The sequence below is a fragment of the Eulemur rufifrons genome, chromosome 4 (genome assembly GCF_041146395.1).
Source record: "Eulemur rufifrons isolate Redbay chromosome 4, OSU_ERuf_1, whole genome shotgun sequence".
In the NCBI taxonomy this organism is placed as follows: domain Eukaryota; kingdom Metazoa; phylum Chordata; class Mammalia; order Primates; family Lemuridae; genus Eulemur; species Eulemur rufifrons.
Window position 1 is genome coordinate 38,905,849 of NC_090986.1, and position 21,487 is coordinate 38,927,335.

The window sequence follows — 21,487 nt, forward strand, 5'->3', positions numbered from 1 at the left end:
CTACATTTGGAGAATTTAAACTGTATGTGACTTTCTCTCTACAAAATTGTTCTAATGCATAAAGAATCTCTGTATCTACAGAATTTTGAATGTAAAATTCAAAAACACATTGACTTCAGTTTAGCATGTGTATGTGTTTCATGTCTCTGTCTGCCTCATAACTGTGCAATGCTTTTTTAGGACGAAATAGATTGTTTGCAGAAAGAAGTAGAAGAGCTTAAGAGTAAAAACCTCAGCTTGGAGTCACAGATCAAGACTATTCTGGATCCTTTAACCTTGATGCAGGGCAACCAAAATGAAGACAAACATCCAGTTGCAGATAATTCAAGTAAAATTGACCCAGAAACTGTAGCAGAGTGGAAGAAAAAACTCAGAACAGCTAATGAAATCTATGAAAAAGTGAAAGATGATGTGGATAAGTTAAAGGAGGTAAGTTGTGGTTTTAAAAAAATCTATTAATGGTTATTTTAAAAATTCTATAATATTTTGAGCACCTTCAAAAATATAAATAGCCATAGTATCTTATCTCATCATCAGATGATTTGTGAGGGAAGGACAGACTCTCTGGATGAGCATTTATATGCAATAAGAAAACTTTTTCTCATTAAATATCATTAGCTGCCAAGAAATATCAGGTGGTTCCATTTGTGACTATAATTGGAGACTCTAGTGCTTGTATATGAGATTGCATCTTCTGGAAGAGTAACATCAATTTAAAGGATGTGTTTCTATTTCTCCCTCTTTGTGGTTTGCCTTAGTTTTTTAAACCTTATGTAAGTAACTGCCCTGTGTGCATAAAAACACACACATACCCATTTTCCTACTTATAAAAGGAAAAGTTTTGACCATATCTTTTCTAGCACTACCATTCTTTGATTTTTAAGATTGTAAATAGATAATTAAAGGGTTAATAACCAATTCCAAAAGAGCAATGAGCAGCTTTAGACTTCTCCATGCAAAAGAATATTGTGGCTTATGAGGCTAGTTCATTTTTTTTTTTTCAATTATTCTTCCATCTGTTTAACAAGATAGAGGGCATAGGTGAAAAAGGCAAAGTTTTAGGATTTTCCAATTTAGGAGGGGAGATAAGATCCATGTCATCAGCACTAGACGTTACAGTCAATTGCTATAGCACTCTCTTGACCCAAGTGACAAGCCTTTAGCTTGACTTCAAGTTTATCCACAGTGGCGTACTATGGAGATGGTTTTGTTCCATTCAACCTATCTGCGTTCCCTTAAAATAATATTCCTGTGCTGAATTACTAAATCCTGCCTCCTGAAATCATTAATGAGCTCCGTATGATATTTTTAAAAAGTACCCCTGCATATTGGTTCTCAGATCTTCAGTGAGGTTAGTCAAGTAACAAAATCATCTGCAACTTAGGTGTAAGCCATCATCCACATATAAAATAAATGCTGTTTGGGCACAGAAAAAGCGAAGATGAGAGGAAGAAGAGAACTTCCTGCCTTCAGAGAAAAAAGAAACTACAGACATAATTGCACTGAGTTTGTTACAAGATCAGGGGAAATGTGTAGTTTCTTTAGCTATTGATGTCCAACATTAGTCTATTGCTTTGTTAGAAGACAAGAGGACACTAAAAGGAATGCCAACTGGGAAGTTAGTTTTTATCAATCTGCCATGCCCTCTTTAACTTCCCTGCCTCTGCTTGAGCATCGGTAAGCTCTATATAATTTCCTTTATAGTTATTAAATTTCATTTAAATTTTTGGCAATAAATGCTTAGAGCCTGAGGCTCTGTGTAGAGACTATTCTGGGCTGATAAGGGTGGTTTAAGGAATGTTATGTAAAAGAAAAATACATAAAGCACAGTTAGTTTTTCTTTGCTCTTTTAATGGTGACATGTTAAATCCAATACCCAAAGGTACCCCTGAGACTTCAGAATTATTTAGGATATTTAATAAGCCAATTTTGGATGTCTAGTGATGGTATTAGGTAATAGGCTATAAACCAGGGCATAAATGAATGAAAACACATGGACTGCAGAGACAAAACTCAAATGTGAAGTGCAAGATAATAACATACTATAAATCAAATGTGGGAGTACAAAAGTTTAAAGGACCCCTTAGCATGAATGAAACGGACCTTTTTTTTTTTTTTTGATGTTTCCTGGACTAGATGAGTTTTGAACCATCATGAGACCAGTATCATTATCGAATCAGTATTGACAATGCAGAACAGAATAGTCAGCTGACGTCTTTATTACTCTTTTAGGTGCAACAAGTAGGCAGAACTCTGCCCTTTGTAATCTTTACTCATCTAACCTTCCTGAACTTGAAAATACCTCTGATAGCTGAGGAACTAGCAAACCCATAATGAGAGGTATTAGAGAGCTGCAGGACTGGTGAGAGAGCTTGAAACAGAGCAGTACAGTAGTGGAGGGCAGGGATGGGGAAGGGAAATCAAATGAGTTTCTAATTTAAGCTTGTCCTCATCATCAAAAAGCATTCACTAAGTGCCTCTTCTTATTGTGCTATGCTTGAGAGCTTAATTCATTGTCTGCATGTATGAGGAAGTAAATGGCTTTACTTATATCTTCAGAGAGGCAGTAATGGTGTTTATCAGTCACTTAGAGAATTAACCCTCCACAATCCTGGTTGGTGTGCAACCATGAAGATTAGCAAATGCTTGGAGCCCCAAAGGAACCTGAATGACTCTAAGTAAGGGAGTTAGGCTTTATGCCCAAAAGAATGTCCTTTACCCTACTTCTCTTATGCTTGTTATGGTGCTTTTGTATGTGACTGGGCAAGTAATATAGTCAGAAGTTCTAAAATTAATCAAAAGCATTAGTCAAATTTTTGAGCTATGTTTTTAAAGCTTCTTGGTTAAAACCTATTTTGTTGACAGTAGTTCTTCTGACGAATTCACATTGAATATAAATATTCTAGTCAAAGAATTTCCCTTGACACGTAAGTGAGGTTGGTTTCTAGTCTACAGTCTTATTTTTCTTTGGAATACATAAATGCAATGACCTGGCAATCTAAAGAAAGTAGCTTTTAAGAAGACTCTAAAATTTAAGCACACTACTTTTTAGGCTGTCCAAAATCAATATTGAGCCTCTAGATTTTCTAGCAACCAGTGTCTTGTTAGGTAATTTTTAGGTGTCATACAATTCAAGAAAGAAAATCATACTTAGCAGATTGGTTTTTAATCAAGGGAGGATCCATGAAATTTATTAGAAAATATTGACTCAATTTTGAGGACCCAGAGGTTGTAAGCCAGGGGATTGGGAGAGTCTTTTTGAAGAAAGAAATCAAGTAGTTTAATCATACTGGATTTGTTACCACTGGAAAAAAAATTTTTAAATAGCAACCAAGAAATCAATCTCGTAACTCAAGAATTAACTCTTCATCATTAGTTTGCAAATACTTGTATGTGATACAGTGTTACCTTGCTTAGAGTATTCAGTTATGTGAGAGGAAAAAAAAAAGAAAAGAAAAGCATATTTACCATTGGTGTGGTTCCTTAATGACTCTGAGCTAACATAGCTTCATTTATTTCCCTGGATAGGAGACTTGCAAAGTGCTTTGTGAAATATGGATTAAAAATGCTTAGTTGTTTTCATAGTTTCAGAAGTCATTCCTGGCGGTAATTTTAAGTTTCTGACGGCCATGTTCTAGTATTCAGTTTTCAGATATTATCACTCTAAAAAATATAGATGACTCATGTCCTGATTTTTACAAGGCACTTTTGTTTTGGCTTGTGCTTAATTATTTTCAACTCTTTTTTTTTTTTTTTAAGGCAAATAAAAAATTGAAATTGGAAAATGGTGGCCTGGTGAGGGAGAATTTACGACTGAAGGCTGAAGTTGATAACAGATCACCACAGAAGTATGTATTTTGCTCACAGAGCAATATTTGAGATTATGTCAATATGTAAGACTAGACTGCTGTGATAGTGTGTTTTCTATTTGATTATTTTCATGTAAGCATGTAGGTTTAAGTAGAATATCTTGCCTCTAAAAGTCAAGTGTTACTTTGTGTTATTGGTAAAATCTTAGCTTGGTTAAGGCTAATTTTGAAGAAAAGATTTCATTCTTATCCTTTTTCCTTATCTGATTAACAAGAAGATTGTTTATGTGACCTAAGACAGGCGAGCATTCACTTGGCTTTACATATAACTGTTTAACAGTACTAACGAATGGTGGTGAGATTAAGATAATGTCCTTTAGCTATTTTCTGAGATAATAATATTAGTAATAACTGACATTCATATAGTGCTTTCTCTTTGCCAGATACAACAACATGTAATAAAGAACTATTATTATTCTCTATTTACAGATGAGAAAATGGAAGCATAAAAGATTAAATTAATTTATCTAAACCTGCTCAGCTAGTAAGTGGTAGAAATAGCATTTGAAGTCAGGTAGTCCAGCCCCAATGTCTCTGTGCTCTTAACCAGTACACTGAAAAGCCAATCTGAAATAGAATTTAGGGCATTGTTCATTGAATTTTGGACTAATTTGAAACTATACAATTAAGTAAATTTATTCTTCCCTTACGGAATAGTTTCCATCCCATTCCAGAAGATACGAGCTTGCAAGTATTGGCCCACTTAACAGTTAATTTGTTTAAAATGATAAGAAAGAGTTGGGATTTAAGAGTTAGGATTTAAGAAAAGATGTCAGACAGCACATGAGGTTTTTTTTCTAGGAAAAGGAGAGACAAATGAGAAGACAATATGGCTCCCAAGGTCATGTAGCCTCTCTGAGGGATAGCACATCAGAACTCCAAGCTTTCTTTCCATCCAACCACTGGATTTTATTTCTTTTTTTTTTTTTTTTTTTTTTTTTGTTGAGACAGAGTCTCACTTTGTTGCCCAGGCTAGAGTGAGTGCCGTGGCGTCAGCTTAGCTCACAGCAACCTCAAACTCCTGGGCTTAAGCGATCCTACTGCCTCAGCCTCCCGAGTAGCTGGGACTACAGGCATGCGCCACTATGCCCGGCTAATTTTTTCTATATAGATTTTTAGGTGTCCATATATAATGTCTTTCTATTTTTAGTAGAGACGGGGTCTCGCTCAGGCTGGTCTCGAACTCCTGACCTTGAGCAATCCACCCGCCTCGGCCTCCCAGAGTGCTAGGATTACAGGCGTGAGCCACCGCGCCCGGCCTGGATTTTATTTCTTTCTAATGGAAAAAGACAATGCAGGAGTAAGAAAACAATGGAAATTTTATCTTACCAGAAATCGCTCTCTGCTTGTCATTTGAAAAGGAGGAATTATTGCCCTCGGTAAAACCAAGCGTGGTATCAGGAAATGGTAGAAGTAAACCATAATTACTCGAGGCAGAGATAACTAACCAATAGGAAAAGAACTATAGCTTTTACTTTTAAGTAGTTCCTTCCCTTGTACTCTCCAACCCTGTTTTTCTTTCACTTTAGATAATGTCCTACTTTGACAAATTAGTCAAATAAGCTTAGGAAGTGTTGCTGTCATGTGGTGGTTTGAATCTCTACTCCCATCATTTATTGGCAGCTCGCCTTGCCAGTCATGGTAATGCTTGTCCATTAGCCATTTCCCACAGCATGCTGAATGGAACTAGAGCTATTTTGTTTGTAGCTTTTATTTCTTGAAAAGTTGCCCACCAGATTTCAAATTTAAAGCCAGGCACAAGGATGTGTGTTTTTAAATATCCATGGCTCCAACCAGATACATTACTGAAGAATCTCACCTGAGGAAACCTGGCCTCTCTCTACTCTTAAACAAGCAGCCACACATCTGAATCCAGTATGACTTTAGGATTTGCCATCTTTAACTTCCATCGCTTCCCTTCAGGGGAAGGGAACAATTTCACTTGAAAAACGATTTGAGCTGACCCCTATTCTAGATCAATTTGCAATCCATTGAGGTATTAAATGCATTGCATTTGATTTATAGCCCTGTTTACTCTGCATCACCAAACCCTAGTGGGAGTCAGAGAGAAGCTGACCACAGCTGAAAATACCTAGATCTGGTTCACCCGAGGAGAGCTCCTATTTGTGTGGAAAAGAATAAGAAATTTCAAGCTTTTACAAATAAATGCAAGCAAATAAAAATCACCCATTCCATTTTATTCCCTCAGTTTAGGAAATACCTTGACTAATTATTTTTCTTTTGTCAACTTGGTTACCTATCAAGGTGTATACTTTTTTATACATTTGGCCTTAGTCTCTGATGTAGCCTGCAAATTGAGCAGAACTAGGGAGGGATAAAAATTAGGAAGATGTATTAGCTTAAACAAAATATCATAGACTGGGTAGCTTAAACAACAGATTTATTTTCCCACAGTTACAGAGCATAGAAGTCCATCAAGGTTCAGTAGCGTCAGGTTCTAATGTGGGTTCTCTTCCTGCTTTGCAGGCCATCACATTCTTGTTATGTCCTCACATGGTGGGGAGAGAGATTGTGCTCTGGTCTCTCTACCTCTTTTTATAAGGACACTAATCCTTTTGGATTGGGGCCCCATCTCATGACCTAATTTAACCTTAATTACCTCCTACAGACCTTATCTCCTAGTACAGTCACATTGGGGGTTAGGGCTTCAAAATATGAATTTGAGGAGGAGGAGGACAGTTCAATCCACAGCAGAATGGATGCCCAAACAAATATCATGCTATTCCCCCAAAACTAGACTAAAACCTGGTGCAAAGAAGGGGGACTCAAACATTTACATTGGTCTCACATAGCTAGTGTTATATAAAAAGTAGTATGTTTTACAATCTTTTAAAAATAGTGCAATAATCTTTTAAAATGAAGGTCTGGCTTATCATTGATTGCCTACAGTTTTTCTGTTCTTTTACCCTCCGTTATATCTGGACATCCTTTCTCAGCTTTAACTTAAAAGCCCTCTTGAGCAGTGTGGCAGATAACATACTAAGCATGTTCTTCTAGGCTTCAGTAATGTACATTCTGTTCCTCGTCAAAAATACATTATTTTAATATCTAAACTGGTGGTCCAGAAAATGCAGTCTTTCTTCTTTGGCCTTATCATGTAGCCATTTCCTGAATTATTCTTTCTCTTCTAAATTAATGTATTATATTTCACTGGAGGAAACTCACCTGTTTATTTGCCCCTGCAGTTTCCCCTAACTTGGACTCCTGAGACAATCAAATTTGATCTTCAGAGCCAAAGGGGTGGTGATATGTCGTTTGGTTTGCAAGTCTACTATCTGAAGAAAACTTACCCTACCTGCCAACCCAGAAATACTGAATTTTTTCTTACTTAACACTGTATTAGGTGCTTTGAACTATATAAAATAAATACTCCCTCTGACCCCTAAAGTAGGGTAGGTTCCCTTGCTATAATTTATTTTATTACTTGTACTTTCCCTTAGCACATCTCACAACTGTTAATAATTAATATTTTGTGTAATTTTGTTATAACTTTCTTCTGTTTAAGCCAGGGCTCTAGTTGTATTCACTTTTGTGGTCACTGTATATTATAGAATTCTGGCTCATATCCTGCTCCTAATACATGTTTGTTGACTAAATGAATAAAAAACATAGTTACCTAAGACTATAGGGAAGCATACAGACAAATCGAGACTGTAGTACACTCAATAGGAAAAATTACTGGGTTTCTCATAACATCATTGGCATAGAGTGGGGTGCTGCTTTACAATAAAAGAGTACTAAGAGACATAATAATCAAATGCAGTACGTGGATCTTGTTTACCATACTGATTAGTAACAAACTGTCAAAAGACATTTTTGAAGCAATTGGGTAAATTTGATTATGAAATATGTATTTAGATGATACCAAGGAATTATTGTTGATTTTGTTTAGATATCATTGTTACTTAGGAAAACACCCATTTATCTTAGTCCTTTTGGGCTACTATAAGAATACACCATAAACTGAGTAGCTTACAAGCAACAAAAATTTATTTCTCACAGTTCTGGAGGCTGGGAAGTTTAAGATCAATGTGCCAGCAGGTCTGATCAGGGCCCACTTCGTGGTTCATAGACCATCATCCCGTCATCTTTTTGCTTTGTCCTGCATGGCAGAAATGGCAAAAGAGCTCTCTTTTTAAGGGTACCAATCCTATTCATGAGGACTTCAACTTTATTACTTATAGGTCCCCAAAGGCTCTACCTCTAAATATCATCACCTCCAAAGGCCCTACCTCCTAATACTATCACATTGGGGAATGGGTTTCAGCATAAGAATTTTAGGGGGACACAAACATTCAAGCTATTGTACCATATTTTATTTTAGAAATGTATACTAAAATATAGACTACAGAATACTTTAGCAAAAGAATATACATACAAGGCCAATAAGGCAAAACTCTTGATAATTATTGAATTATCAATGGGTGGGTGGGTGGGTGGGTGATGAATAAATGGGGTTTATTATACTGTTCTCTATACTTCTGTGAATGCTGAAAATTTTTTAGAATAAAAAATTAAAAGCAGCAAAGCGTGGTCCCTGCCTCCAGGAAATTCATAGTTAATGAAGGCAAGAGGTGAAAATACATGAAACAATTAAATACTAAACAGACACTAAGCCAAATAACAGAGACTGCAGTATGGGTTCAGAGAATGGCAGGTGGGTTGAGGTGATTAAGGGAAGTCTTATCAAAAAGTCAGGACTTGAGTCCAGCTTTGAAGGATGGAGATTTCAGGGAGGAGAAAGGCATTTTGAGTGGGGGGAACTGCTTGCGCTGTTAGGAGTGGTCCCTTCGCCTCCAGTGACTTTTCTCCCGTAGTAGCCACCCATTATGTTACTGTTCAGTACACAGTAGCTTCCTTCTCAAATTCATCACAGCAAAAGTCCTCTGTAATTTTCACTGTCTCCATTGTGGCCAGTATCACCCTATATATAAACTGGTTAGCATGACTCCACTACATCTACCACCTTCTGGTCAAAGCAGAAAGGCCTATTTTCAATCTGAGTATTTAGTGGGGAATGTGAAGTGTGCCACACCTCCATGTGGTAAGCAACATCAAGAAAGGGAAGAAGCTGAAGGGAACACTTTAGTATTGGATTTCTTGTATTCCCACTTCAATAACTAATCCTAAACCGTGCCAGGAAATGTGAATGTATTTGTCCTTAATGGAGTTAGGAGTTCCTTAGTGATTTTTTAACTTGAAGAGGTGTGAAGAATTAACTTACAAAGCATTTGAAAATTCCCTGCCTTCTCTCCCACGTCTCTTTGTTCAGTTGTGCCATTTTTTCGCTCTACCCACTCTAGGCAGAGATTGTGCCATGTTGCCAGCTATTTTGCATTAGCAGAGCAGTTCTTGCCCTCAGCTACTAACTCACCTTAATAATATGGAATACAAAGCTTCATGTACAAAACTCATTTTTGTCAAACTTGGTTATGCTTGGATTATAACTTGGTTATTTTATCAAACTTGGTTATAACTGGATTAATGGCTTTTCTTTCTATAAATAAGTATGCAGGGATGTTATGTGTTCTGTCATTGTATCTTAGAGATCTATGGGTTTGATAATGTCTCCGTGCGTGCAGCTCATTTAACTGCACAGCAACCCCAAGGCTTGTCATTATGGACCAATCTTCACCCATGCCTTAGCTCCTTTTGGGGGTAGATAAAGGTTCTAGATACTCTGCGCAGAAAGCAGTATTTCCTGTTACTAGAATATGAAAAGAAGGGCTCTGAAAAGGAAAGAATAGACTTCACAGATTATGACCTGGGCTTTCTTCCTTTTTTGCCGTATTTGTGTTTTCTTGAGTCATCAGAAACCAAATTAAAAATCAGTTATTCCGTGGCTTTAATAATTGCTTAGCTATGTGTCAGAGATTATGAAATAAAATCTTAATCTTTGGTGTCACCTTCTCTCCTGACCTGCAGCTTCATGTTCCCGTCTGTCTATCTATTTTGTACCCTTACCAGAGATTCTGTACCTTAAATTTACCACAAAGCACAGTGATTAAGAACTTAGCGCTGGAGACAGACTTCTGGATTCAAATTTCCCTGCTTCTACTCTGTCCCTCCTTTTCCTACCCAATTCATTTTCACCATACCCAAAATTGTCTTTTTATAAAATATAAATCAGATTATTTAAATCTCTTGCCTAAAACTATCCAGTGTTTTCCTAAAATAAAATCCAGACTCTTCACTGGCTACTCCACAATTGCCTCTTCCACTTCATCTCATTCTCACTCCTCCAGTTTATCTTGCTCCAGCTCTACTGGCAGCCTTCTGTTTCTAAAACATGGTGGATTTGTTTCCTCCACTTGGAATATTCTGCTTGCAGATCTTTATGAGGCTGTCTCCTTCAGTTGTTAGGTGCAGAGAGGCCTTTCTTGATCATTCATTCTAAAGCAGCCTTCCCACTCAGCACCTTCTACTTCCTTACTCTGTATTATTATAAGACCATAATAATAAAAACATGGTGTGGTAAAACAGTAGAGCATGTTTAGAGATTATGAGCACAGGCCCTGGAGACAGACTTCCCTACGACTGAACACTGGCTTTGTCTACTTACTAGCTGTGTGATTTAGGCAAAGATATTTAACCTGTGTTTCAGTTTTTGTCTTTTATAAAATGAGACTAATAATACTACCTACCTTATAGGTTGTAGTGAGGATTAAATGAATTAAAACTTGAAATACTCTTACAACAGAGTCCATAGTTAACACTCAACCAGTGTTGTAGTATCATTGTCTTCACACCACTGTCTGAAATTATCTTGTTCCCTTAATTGCTTGACCTGTTTGTTGTCTGTCTCCTCCATTCTAAACTCTTAAGCTTCACAAGAGTAAGGACCCAGCTGCTAGTCCCTTTTACGTCCAAAAGCCGGTGCCCAAAGGCACCTGATAAATATTTGTTGAGTAATTAAATGAATAAATAGATAACATTGGATAAATTACTTAACCTCTTCAAGTCATCGTTTTCTTTATGTAAAATGTGAATAATGTGTTATTGTGAGGACTAAAGGAAATAATTTATATCCTTGACACAATATGTAGCATAAAGAAGGTGTGGAGGTGGGATGGGGCACTGTGTGTGTCTAAATAATTGTATCCATTATCCTTCCCTCGCATCTCACTCAAAATATAATTTATCCTCTTATTTTGTTCCTGTCCTTCTGAATGGCTTTATTACTCATCTAATTAATTGTGTAAGATAAAAACCCCAATCTTCCTATGTTTCTCCACCCCTTCCTCTCACCTCACACCTGGTTGTGCAGTATGTTCCCTCTAACCTACCTTTTTAAAATGCCACTGTAACCCATCTTCTCATTCCCACTAGTTTAAATCCACGTTATTTCTTGCTTAGCCTATTGTAACAACCTTCCTACTGCTTACTCTTCTTTTCTATGCAGAAATCTCAAGCATCTGCTGTATTGCTGCCTGAATTCTGGAATATAAATTTGATCATCTCACTTCCCTGCTTAGTAACCTTTGGTGATTGAGTCTTCACTGTCTGCATATTAAAGCCCAAATACTTAGTATAATATTTAGAATAGTATAAAAAGGTCTTTACTATGTGACTTCAACTTAATCTTCCTGCCTCTTCTCTAGGCTCCTCCTTTGTGTACTCTGCTCCAACTCTGCCGAATTTCTCATTGGGCCCACATTCACCATATTGTGTCTTCCCTGGTCTTCCCCACTAGCCACTATGTTTTTTGTTCTTCCTGGTTAATCCTTACCTATCCTTTGAGATCTAGCCCAGTTGCTGCTTTATCTGTGAGGCCCTCCGTAATTTCCCCAGATAGAAGGAGCACTTTCCTCTTGTTCTTTTGATTGTTTTTATACCATATTGTTTTAATGATCACTTTATCTGTTGACCAGTTCCATGATTGTTGTGCCCAGTTAACTGGACAGCTTCTTGGCACTAAGACATATTTTTTAAAATGAACATGTGTGTATATTTATACAAAGTATATATGGACATTGTGTGTGTATCTTCCTTCTCTGGGACCTGACAGAGTATATTTTAATACTCTATACTACCACTCATAGGTTACTGACCAGGGCAGTAAGATTTTGAGTCTCCTTGAAGCTTAAAGTACAAAGATTGTAAGAGGGCAGGAAATCAGAGATCCCTGGAAATTTCTGCAAATGAGGAAAGCAAAGGATTTCCTGAAGATTTCCTCTTTAAATTATGCCAGAGGTTAAGAATATACATAACCTAAACTTTTGTACTCCCATAATAAGCTGAAATTAAAAAAAAAAAAAAATGAGGAAAGCGGGAGGTGATACGAGGGCTTGGCCAGGTAGAGTACTGCGTTTCTTCTCTGAGTCTCTTCACTTTAACCAGAGTTTCCTGTCCTTACCTGTCTCCATGCTGACTCTAAGCTGTGGCCCAGTTCCAGTTCATAGGTCTGCTCTTCCCAAACTGTGCCTGATGATATGCCAGTACTGCCCTGACACTCTGCTTCCTTATCAGCACTGCTGGTCTGGCTGGCTCTGGCTGTTGTCTCTTGACCTATTCTGGCCCTTTTTGTTTCTCACGATTCTGCTGTGACAAATGCTGTGATTCCTGGTACTTGACCCTAGCACGATCTGATGACTGATTCTGCTATGCCCTTTGGTTTCCCCGGAAGGGGAACTTGTAGACTGTCAGGGGAGTCTGATGATACCCTGCGGCCAGACTGTGACAGCCACTTGTGCTGAGGCCCCTCAGCCGCCTGAGGGGCCCTTCTCTGGATATTCAGCTAATTGGGGATAGACAGTTACTACAGTTTTCTGTCAACTTGTCTTTATTGTATTGATAAGATATTTTGGGAGCCAGCAATGCATGCTAATGACTAAGCAATAAGATTGTCGGAGAGATTATGTACTGCTTGGGAAGAGGGATGACTTCTCCTTCCTTTGTTTTTCTTCTTCATAGCCCCTGAGCACACATTAGTCCTCAATAACTGTCATCTGAGTAATAATTACAGGGTATCTGGATCACAGTTTTTTGTTTTGCTTTATCTGGTTCAAATTATTTCTCATGCTGAGAGAGAAAAAGGGAGAGAATTTAGCTAAAGTGAAAAATGTATAGACAGACACAAGTCCAGAGATTTTTAAGTATGCTTTTATCACTCAATAATTATTGCACTCTTTTACACTATTGAGATTTTGTCGTTAAGATTGTTGTGTTTTGGGAAAAGATATAAGTCCTTTCCTTATTCCCCTTAGAAATGTAAAAAGATATGAAATATAGCATGCCTTAATTTTCTCTCCTTCCCATAAAAGATTAGGATTCCTATTGATATCATGCAAATTTCAAGACTGATCTTTTTGGGGATGGCAGAAAATTAAGGCATTTCTGCATAGAATCAAAATGAAATATATTTATCAAATAGAATGAAATTTATCCCCCATTAAAAAGAGTTATCTGTCTTCACAGGCAATGCAGAGAAAGTAGTACTTAGAGTTAGTCATCCTGTTTTGAGCAACGTTGCCCAGTGTGCTGCCCAGAGAGAAGGAAAGAAGCCTTGGAAATGGAGGCTCACTAGTTGTAATTTTCAAACAGAGGGTTGGAGACCGAGTCCCAGCCACCACAGAAACACGGAGAGAAAGTGATCAGCATGGAACATAATTTAGTTCTGTATTTCTCCTTATGAACCCTGCTAACCCTATACTATATGGGACAGCCCTTATTATAGAGAAACTCACTACAAAAGGGACTATCTGTTCCTCTTCAATAAACAAATACTGCCCAACACTCAGGTTATTTCTATTAAGAATTTCTAGGTCTCTCAGCTAGAATTTTCAACACCACAATTTTTAACTACAAATGCATGGTTGGTTTAATAAAATAAAGACACAAAAAATTCCCTTAAAATTGTGTTAGTAATATGAGCTATTAATTATAAATCCTGCTTTCCATTTGAAAACTTGCAAAGCAAACTCTACCTTGATTTTTAAATAGTACTTTTAGAAGATGAAAGGAGAAGAAATTACTACAAGGGCTAATTCTTTGTGTAGTTGCCCTGTTCATGTCAGCTTTGTCTGTAAGGGGGAGATTGTGGCAGTTTTTATTCTTAAAAATGTTGATGCACTTTGTGTTTTGTAATAAAACTTAGATGCAACATAAGATAGCTTGTATTTTTTTTATTCCTCAAAATTAGACCATGAGACAAGGAACCTATGTGATGTTTAAGCCCTAAAATTTTGTATTTGTAATTTTTCTCATTTCACATAAGAAATATCTTTTCCGTATAGTTGAAGATGCCTGCTGATTATGCATGAGGTAGACAAGTTGATCATGTATACCTTCTACATTACACACATTAAATATGGTATTTTAAGTTCGCGGTTCTGGTTCAGACTTAGTCTTCATATCTATGGTTAAAATATTTGGGTGGCTTCCACCAGGGTGATCTGTCTATGCTATACTTTCCTTCAAGGCCATTTTAATAAATGATCTTTGAAAGTTTCAAAATATTCTTGTACTTGCGCCTAGAACATAGTAGTTGTTTAATAAATATTTATTGACTTTGTACATACATATCTATATGTCTTACAATTTTCTTTTTTCCTGTTTTTATTAGCAAATGTACATATTAATAAGTAGTACAACAGTGCTAGCCAACTGACTAGTGTTCACAGACTTTGTGCTCAGTAAACCTAGCTTGCATTTTAATAATGAAGTGCAAGAAGGGATCTCATGTTCAGGTACTTGATATGGTTTCAAACATGGCATTTGGAGTCAGAAAGACTACTTGGATTCAAATCCCATTCCTGCTGCTTAATTCTTTTTAAGCTTCTTATTTCTCATCTTTAAAATAAGAATAATGGGTCTTGCTTCATAAAGTTGATATGATTAAATGGGATAATGTGTCTCAAGCATATAACAATTTGCTTAATACCTGGTATACACTCAATAAATTATGGCTGCTGTTCATATTGTCATCATCAGTCAATAATAGTCACTTAGACTACTGTTAAAATTTACATGTTACTGCCGGGCATGGTGGCTCATGCCTGTAATCCTAGCACTCTGGGATGCCAAGGTGAGAGGATCACTTGACGTTAGGAGTTCAAGACCAGCCTGAGCAAGAGCAAGACCCCGTCTTTAAAAAAAAAAAAAATTTACATATTACGCTTATTCTTGGTAAGTTTTATCCAAAGTTCACTGTCCTTTTTTTTTTTAAATGACAGATCAAGGAACAGATCTACATCAACACTGAAAACATATCAGATAGTCTAGACCACAAAAGCTGGTTCAGGTCTAAAGATTGTTTTCATTTTGTTTCATTATTACCTTAGCTAGCAAGTAAGGAAAAGATATCAAATCAAAGATTCATGAGGAATCGCTCAATCCCCAGTGTCTTCCTTGTTCTTCAAGGAGGTGTTTCTGAAGTTTGGTAGTCTGGGCCACCCACTGGGCTTGCTGCCTTTATCCCTTTTATTGGAGTTACCATTGAGAACCAGAGAAGCAAAGTGAATTGCTCAAGATTGCACAACTAGCTAACAGCAAGCAGCATAGCACTAAAGCTTACTTTTTTTTTGATACTCAGTTCTGGCATTTATTCTTTTACCACATTTGCTTTCTTCTGACCCCTTTCAAATACATCCTGTTCCTCCTTTGTGATGGCTCATGAGAAAATGTGATCTTAGGAATGTTTTTGTTGTTAGAGGTGTTCTTACTCTAGTTATAGTACCCCAAAGGTCAAACCAATAGCACTTTTATTTTTCTCTGCTAGTAGGGACAGGAACAATTTTATATCTCTTCAGCTGTTTAGACAAGGAGAACCCTCATCCTTTTCTCTCATCCAGAATGTATATCTCGGTTAATACTGCAAGCTAAAAAATCCTTTAAGCTTCTGATAGATTTTAGTGGACCACGCTTCCAATATCAGCTGCAGCTCCCAAACTGCTCTATAATGTATTCTCTGGCATAATGAAGCCTTTGGCCATCACTCCTACTTTGAAAATCAAAGCCTTTTGGTCTCTAATGGAATGTTTATAAAAATACTCCATTTTGAAATTTGCTCAGGAAAAGGAAGTATGGTAAATGATATTAGAAATCCCTCCGGCTTGCCTTGGCATTGCTTCATCTAATGTTTTGTGGAAATATCTGGAATTAGTGTGAATACAAGAGTATTAAAACCCAAAGATAAATAAGCTCTTATCCTCATTGGCTTCTTAGGAAGGATAGCATCAGATATATATCCCTAAGTGTTATTTCTGTATGATAAAGTAAATTGCCTTTTGCCAAATTTAATATAGTTATCTTTGATAAGCTAAAAATCTCTTAACACCTATGTCAAAAGTTTCATCTATTTGCGGTCTTTTAGTAAAGTGAAAGTGGAAGTTTTTTTGGAGGGAGCAGTATAAAATATCAAGCCCGTAGTTAAAAAGCTATACTACATATATGTCAGTCTCTGTTGCCTTCCTTGGTGTCAGTGAAAAAGGAGACAGTCAAATGTGTGAAACATATTTAAGTTTAATAATGTAGTGAAGGTCATAATATTTTACATGTAAAAGGGGACCAAGAACCTTTACCCTATTCTATGATATCGACTCTGTCTTAATGTAAGACAGCAGTAATGGATCTTAAAGTAAGAGAAGGACATTTATTGAAGAAGTATTTAGCAAGGAACTGTTATATACTAGGAATTGTTCTGGGGACCTAGCAGTGAATATAAGACAGTCAGACTCCCTGCTCTCCATGAGCTTCTATTCTGATGGGGAAGAGAAACAGAAAACAAATAAATTATATGGATTGATTAATTAATTGATCAGTTCCATGGCTTTTAGAGTACATTTCTGTCAGTTTTCCCACCAGGACAGGTCCTTTATTAGAATGGTAAAAAAGTCTGACCATTCAAAGTATTATAGACTTGTAAAGTATTGAAATATAACTTTGGGGAATTGGGGGCAGTGACCTTTTAGAAAACAGCCTCAGTCTATCGGTGACTTCTATTTACTTGTTCCTCTCATGTGTGCTCTGTTACTAGCCTTTATTCTTAGTTCTCATGCAGCTTTCTCTCTGAATTAACATAAAAAATATGGTTAGAGCTATCACTGACTTCAACTCGGAACTATTTGTTACTTCTTTTAAAAATAATTAATTGCTTCTCAGCCTTTTGGCTAAGATCAAATGTAGTATCTGTTCTTATCAGTTTAATATCTGATACATCCTCTGTCCAAGGACAATATATTAAATGGATTTCTGGAGCAGGGAGATGAAGTAGGAGCTTGTTCTGTCCATTTCATGTGTCGACTTGGTATTGAAGTACCTTCAGGAATGGTGTACCCTGTAAAAAATAAAAATAAAAAATAGGGGCAAATACAGTGTCTTAAAATCATACTGTATTTGAAATTCCAAGCTAAAATCTGGAACAGGAAGCTGCTAATGTTTTGGAAGCATTCCTTATTTGTCCCTAATTTTTTCTTATGTAGGCCTCTGAGTTCCCAAGGACATCCTTTGGTAGCAGCTGACTATCTAGTGGCATTATTTGATTTTAAGTCATTTGATTTTTCATCTGTGAGGATATCTTTATTATAAAAATTGTGCTGTAAAAAAAGAAAAAATTTACCTTGGTAAGCAAATGTAAGGCTGTCACTTTTGCTATTTGCATTAAACATGCTACACAGTTTTCCCATTTAAAAACATGGGGGTTATTTGATTATGCCAGAATAGTTACAATCAAGAACTCACAAACGTTTTTTGCTTAATGCACTTAAAAAGGTCTTTGTCCACTTTTTTAAAAAGTTCTCTTATAGAACTACAGTTCTGTCAAGTACTACATTACAAGCCAAAACATTTTTAACAAAGAGGAAAAATTTGTATCATTCATTTAAACAAATGCAGTAGTAAACTTCATCTTTAAACTGGGGAGGCTTTTTATTGTAGTTGCTTTTGTTTTTATAATACCTATGGTTTTTGCTTTGTTTTTTTAGAAGTTGAGGGGAGTGTACTCTCTCAGGGGGTTCAGTGAATTGAAGTGAGTAGATCAATATTCAACAATCATGTCTTTTAAAGCCCTTTCTAATCTTGAAATTTTATGATTCTATATTTACCTTTGCCTCTGCTTTTTTCCTTCAGTGATAATAGAGCAGGGATCATGTTGAGGCTGAACTGGAAAGTGAATTGGACTAGGGGTTTAAGAGGTGATGGGCATTAAGTGGGAGTCTAAAACATGTTTTGGTTGATTCTAAGAGGTGCAATTACTTTTGGCACCTTCTGCTCCCTAGTAATTTTTTAAAAATACTTAATAAATGTTATTAATTTTAATTATTTTTATAATGGGAGGGGAGGAAGAAAAAGACAAACCCAAAGATAAAAGCAGTTTTTAGAAGTAACCTTCTCAAGTACCTTACTACAAACAGTCCCTGAATTCTTTGAGATAGGTTAATATATAAGTCATCAAAGAGATGATTAAGAAAAGGCTTTTGAAAAGAACTTTGGGGGAAAGAAGGTATTTTTCATGGGGTTAGAATGTAAGGCTTATGTTTATTGGCTCATAAGAAGAAGTTTCCTGAAAGATAGAATTTTCCTTAGTGATAAGATAGAATTTAAGGTAGGTATTTTAAGTCTCTTGGAGCTGGGACAGTCTTTTTTACCTTTTGTTTCCAGCCCCAAATATACCACCTAACCTATATATTAGGTACTCAGAAATTTTCTGAGCTGAACCCAGTACCCATTCTTGACAAAATAATGAAAACAAGATAATCGCAGATAAAAGGAGTGAATTTTTTATGTATTCTTTCTAAGTCACTCTCCAAAATGTTCCCTTTCAGAAAATATAAAAATGTTTTTATGTGTCGTATATTGGAACCACAAGCACTGACTTTGTATTTCAAAGTTGGAAGACACGAGATTGATGTCCCATACAGCTGTAAAATGCCAAAAATAAGTAGAGCTGAAATGAATTAAAGCCCAGTGCTCAGAAAGGCCAACGAAAAGCTTCAGATCAAGGGTGGCTGTAATCGAAAGGGTCCAAATAAGTATTTAAAACCATCCTTCCTGGGACTGCTAAGATTTCTGAATTTCAAATTGGCATTTTATGTTTGACAAGGTGACATTGTATAAGAAATGTATTGTAAAACACTGCTGTACGATAGGAAAATGATTGAATGTAAATATTTCAAGATGTAGACCACTGTTCAAATGTTATCATAAATCTTTGCCATTGTTTTAGAGGATAACTCTCATGCATATATGAGCTGAATTGTTGAGCTAGCTCTTCGAAGAAAAATCATCTGCGTGTTTCTTCCTCTCTGCTACTGCTAGTCTGATTCCACCACAAAAATATCCTATTAGATTTTTGCTATTATTATCATATGCTTATTATTACATAAGGGAGGAAACCCTTTTTTGAAGATATTACATCTGGGATTTGCCCTATTCACTGAATGGTCTGAAATGTCATTGTTACGTGTAATTAGAATGGGCTGGGACAATTAGTACTCCTAAACTTTGAAAAGAAAAAAACTTGAGCTGTAAGATTAACTATCCTTTCATTCTTTGTAGGTTTGGAAGGTTTACAGTTGCAGCTCTTCAGTCCAAAGTAGAACAGTATGAACGTGAAACCAGTCGCCTCAAGAAAGCCCTGGAACGAAGTGATAAGTATATAGAGGAACTAGAATCTCAAGTTGCACAGCTGAAAAATTCAAGTGAAGAGAAGGAAGCTATGCATTCCATTTGCCAGCGATCACTTTCTGCAGATGGCAAGGGGAGCAAAGGCAGCGAGGAGGATGTGGAATCAAAGAATCAAGATGATAGTGTCAGTAAGCAGCCTTGCTCATCCACTTCAGGTTCTTCTCACCTGGCAAAGCCCTCCATCAGCAGAGTCTCTGACACTGGTTCTGCCAGGCAGGAAAGCACCAGCAGTACAGAGCTAAATTGTTCTAAGAAGAAAGACCTATTTCAGAAACGGGTAGAAATCATGTTAGATGTGACAGATACAAGTATGGATACTTACTTGGAAAGGGAGTGGGGTAATAAACCAAGTGATTGTGTTCCCTACAAAGATGAAGAACTTTATGATCTTCCAGCTCTTTGTACTCCTTTGTCCCTTAGTTGCCTTCAGCTCAATACTCCAGAAAATAGAGAGAGCTCTGTGGTCAAAGCTGGAGGTTCCAAAAAGCACTCAAACCATCTCAGAAAATTGGTGTTTGATGAGTTTTGTGATTCTTCAAATGTTTCTAATAAAGATTCTTCAGAAGATGATATAAGTAGAAATGAAAGTGAAAAGAAATCAGAATGTTTTACTTCCCCAAAGACAGGATTTTGGGACTGTTGTTCTACAAGCTATGCCCAAAGCTTGGATTTTGAAAGTTCAGAGGGGAACACGATAGCAAATTCTGTTGGAGAAATATCTTCAAAATTGGGTGAGAAACCAGGCTCATGTTTATCCAAGAGGTTGAATTCTCTTCGCTCTTTTGAAATGAATCGGACAAGAACATCTAGTGAAGCATCAATGGATGCTGCTTACCTTGACAAAATCTCTGAATTGGATTCAATGATGTCAGAGTCAGACAACAGCAAAAGCCCTTGCAATAACGGTTTTAAGTCAGTGGATTTGGATGGGTTGTCAAAGTCATCTCAGGGCAGTGAATTTCTTGAGGAATCTGGTAAGTTGGAAGAAAGAACTAAGCTAAACCTTTCCAAAGTTTCTCTAACTGCTAGTGATCAGTTAGAAAACGGAAATGAATGGAAACCCACTTCTTTTTTTCTCCTCTCTCCATCTGACCAAGAAATGAATGAAGATTTTTCACTCCATCCCAGTTCTAATCCAGGAACTACTGAAACCAAACCCCCAAGCTGTTTGTTTCAAACAGAGTTTTCCCAGAGTATTTTATTAAGCAGTTCACATCGACTATTTGAAGATCAAAGGTTTGGGTCATCTTTGTTTAAGATGTCCTCAGAGATGCACAGTCTTCAGAACCACCTTCAGTCTCCTTGGTCTACTTCCTTTGTGCCTGAAAAGAGAAGTAAAAATGTGAATCAGTCAACGAAAAGAAAAATCCAGAGCAGCCTTTCCAATGCCAGCCCATCAAAAGCAACTAAAAGTTGACTCATTAGAAAGGTGTCGTTTGTGTTTTTGACCTGGGAGAAATATAAAAGTTTTTTTCCTCATAAAAGTTCCATACAATTTTGAATTGATAATCTTTGGTCAAGAGTCAAGTCATAATGGTAGATTAACGTACACCCAGAATACTTTGGTTCATTTTGAAAAGACTTTAAGAGACTTTAAGAGAAAAAAAATAGAAGACTTGATTTTGAGGGGGGGGTTGGAGGAGGGATCTTTTAAACGAGAGAAGTTAGGGAGAGGGGTGGTTTTTTTTATTGTTGTTAGTTTTTTGTTTGTTTCTTTATTTTTTGTAATTATTTTTATATATATTTGGGTTTGGGTGTATTTTGTTTTTTTGGAATCTTATTTAACTGTTAAATACAGTGGCCTGTTACTAAGACTCAGTTGTCTTCAGAATTTGGATTTCTTAAATAAAACTTCTAATGTTGTTTACATACTGCTCACAAAACACTTGAGTTTCTTTAAAGCTTTTCCTAGGGTGGAAATTATTTTGCCTGCCCCTTTTTATTTATGTTTAGTGATGGCTTAACTTTTATTC

The 21,487-nt window shown here is 36.6% G+C and overlaps 1 protein-coding gene and 1 non-coding gene across 2 annotated transcripts in view; both read left to right on the forward strand.

The window, feature by feature from the left end:
- The window catches only part of OBI1 (ORC ubiquitin ligase 1), a 36,292-nt gene extending 15,110 nt beyond the window's left edge, over positions 1-21,182 (forward strand). Inside the window, exons 4-6 of the mRNA XM_069467124.1 lie at positions 181-429; positions 3,760-3,848; positions 19,386-21,182. Of these exons, the coding sequence (XP_069323225.1) occupies positions 181-429; positions 3,760-3,848; positions 19,386-20,931 (1,884 nt within the window). The 3' untranslated portion in view covers positions 20,932-21,182. The remainder of the gene's footprint in view (positions 1-180; positions 430-3,759; positions 3,849-19,385) is intronic.
- On the forward strand, positions 16,980-17,170 carry LOC138383132 (U2 spliceosomal RNA). Its single transcript, XR_011233571.1, has one exon. It is a non-coding gene; the product is annotated as a U2 spliceosomal RNA (small nuclear RNA).
- Positions 21,183-21,487: the final 305 nt, after the last annotated feature.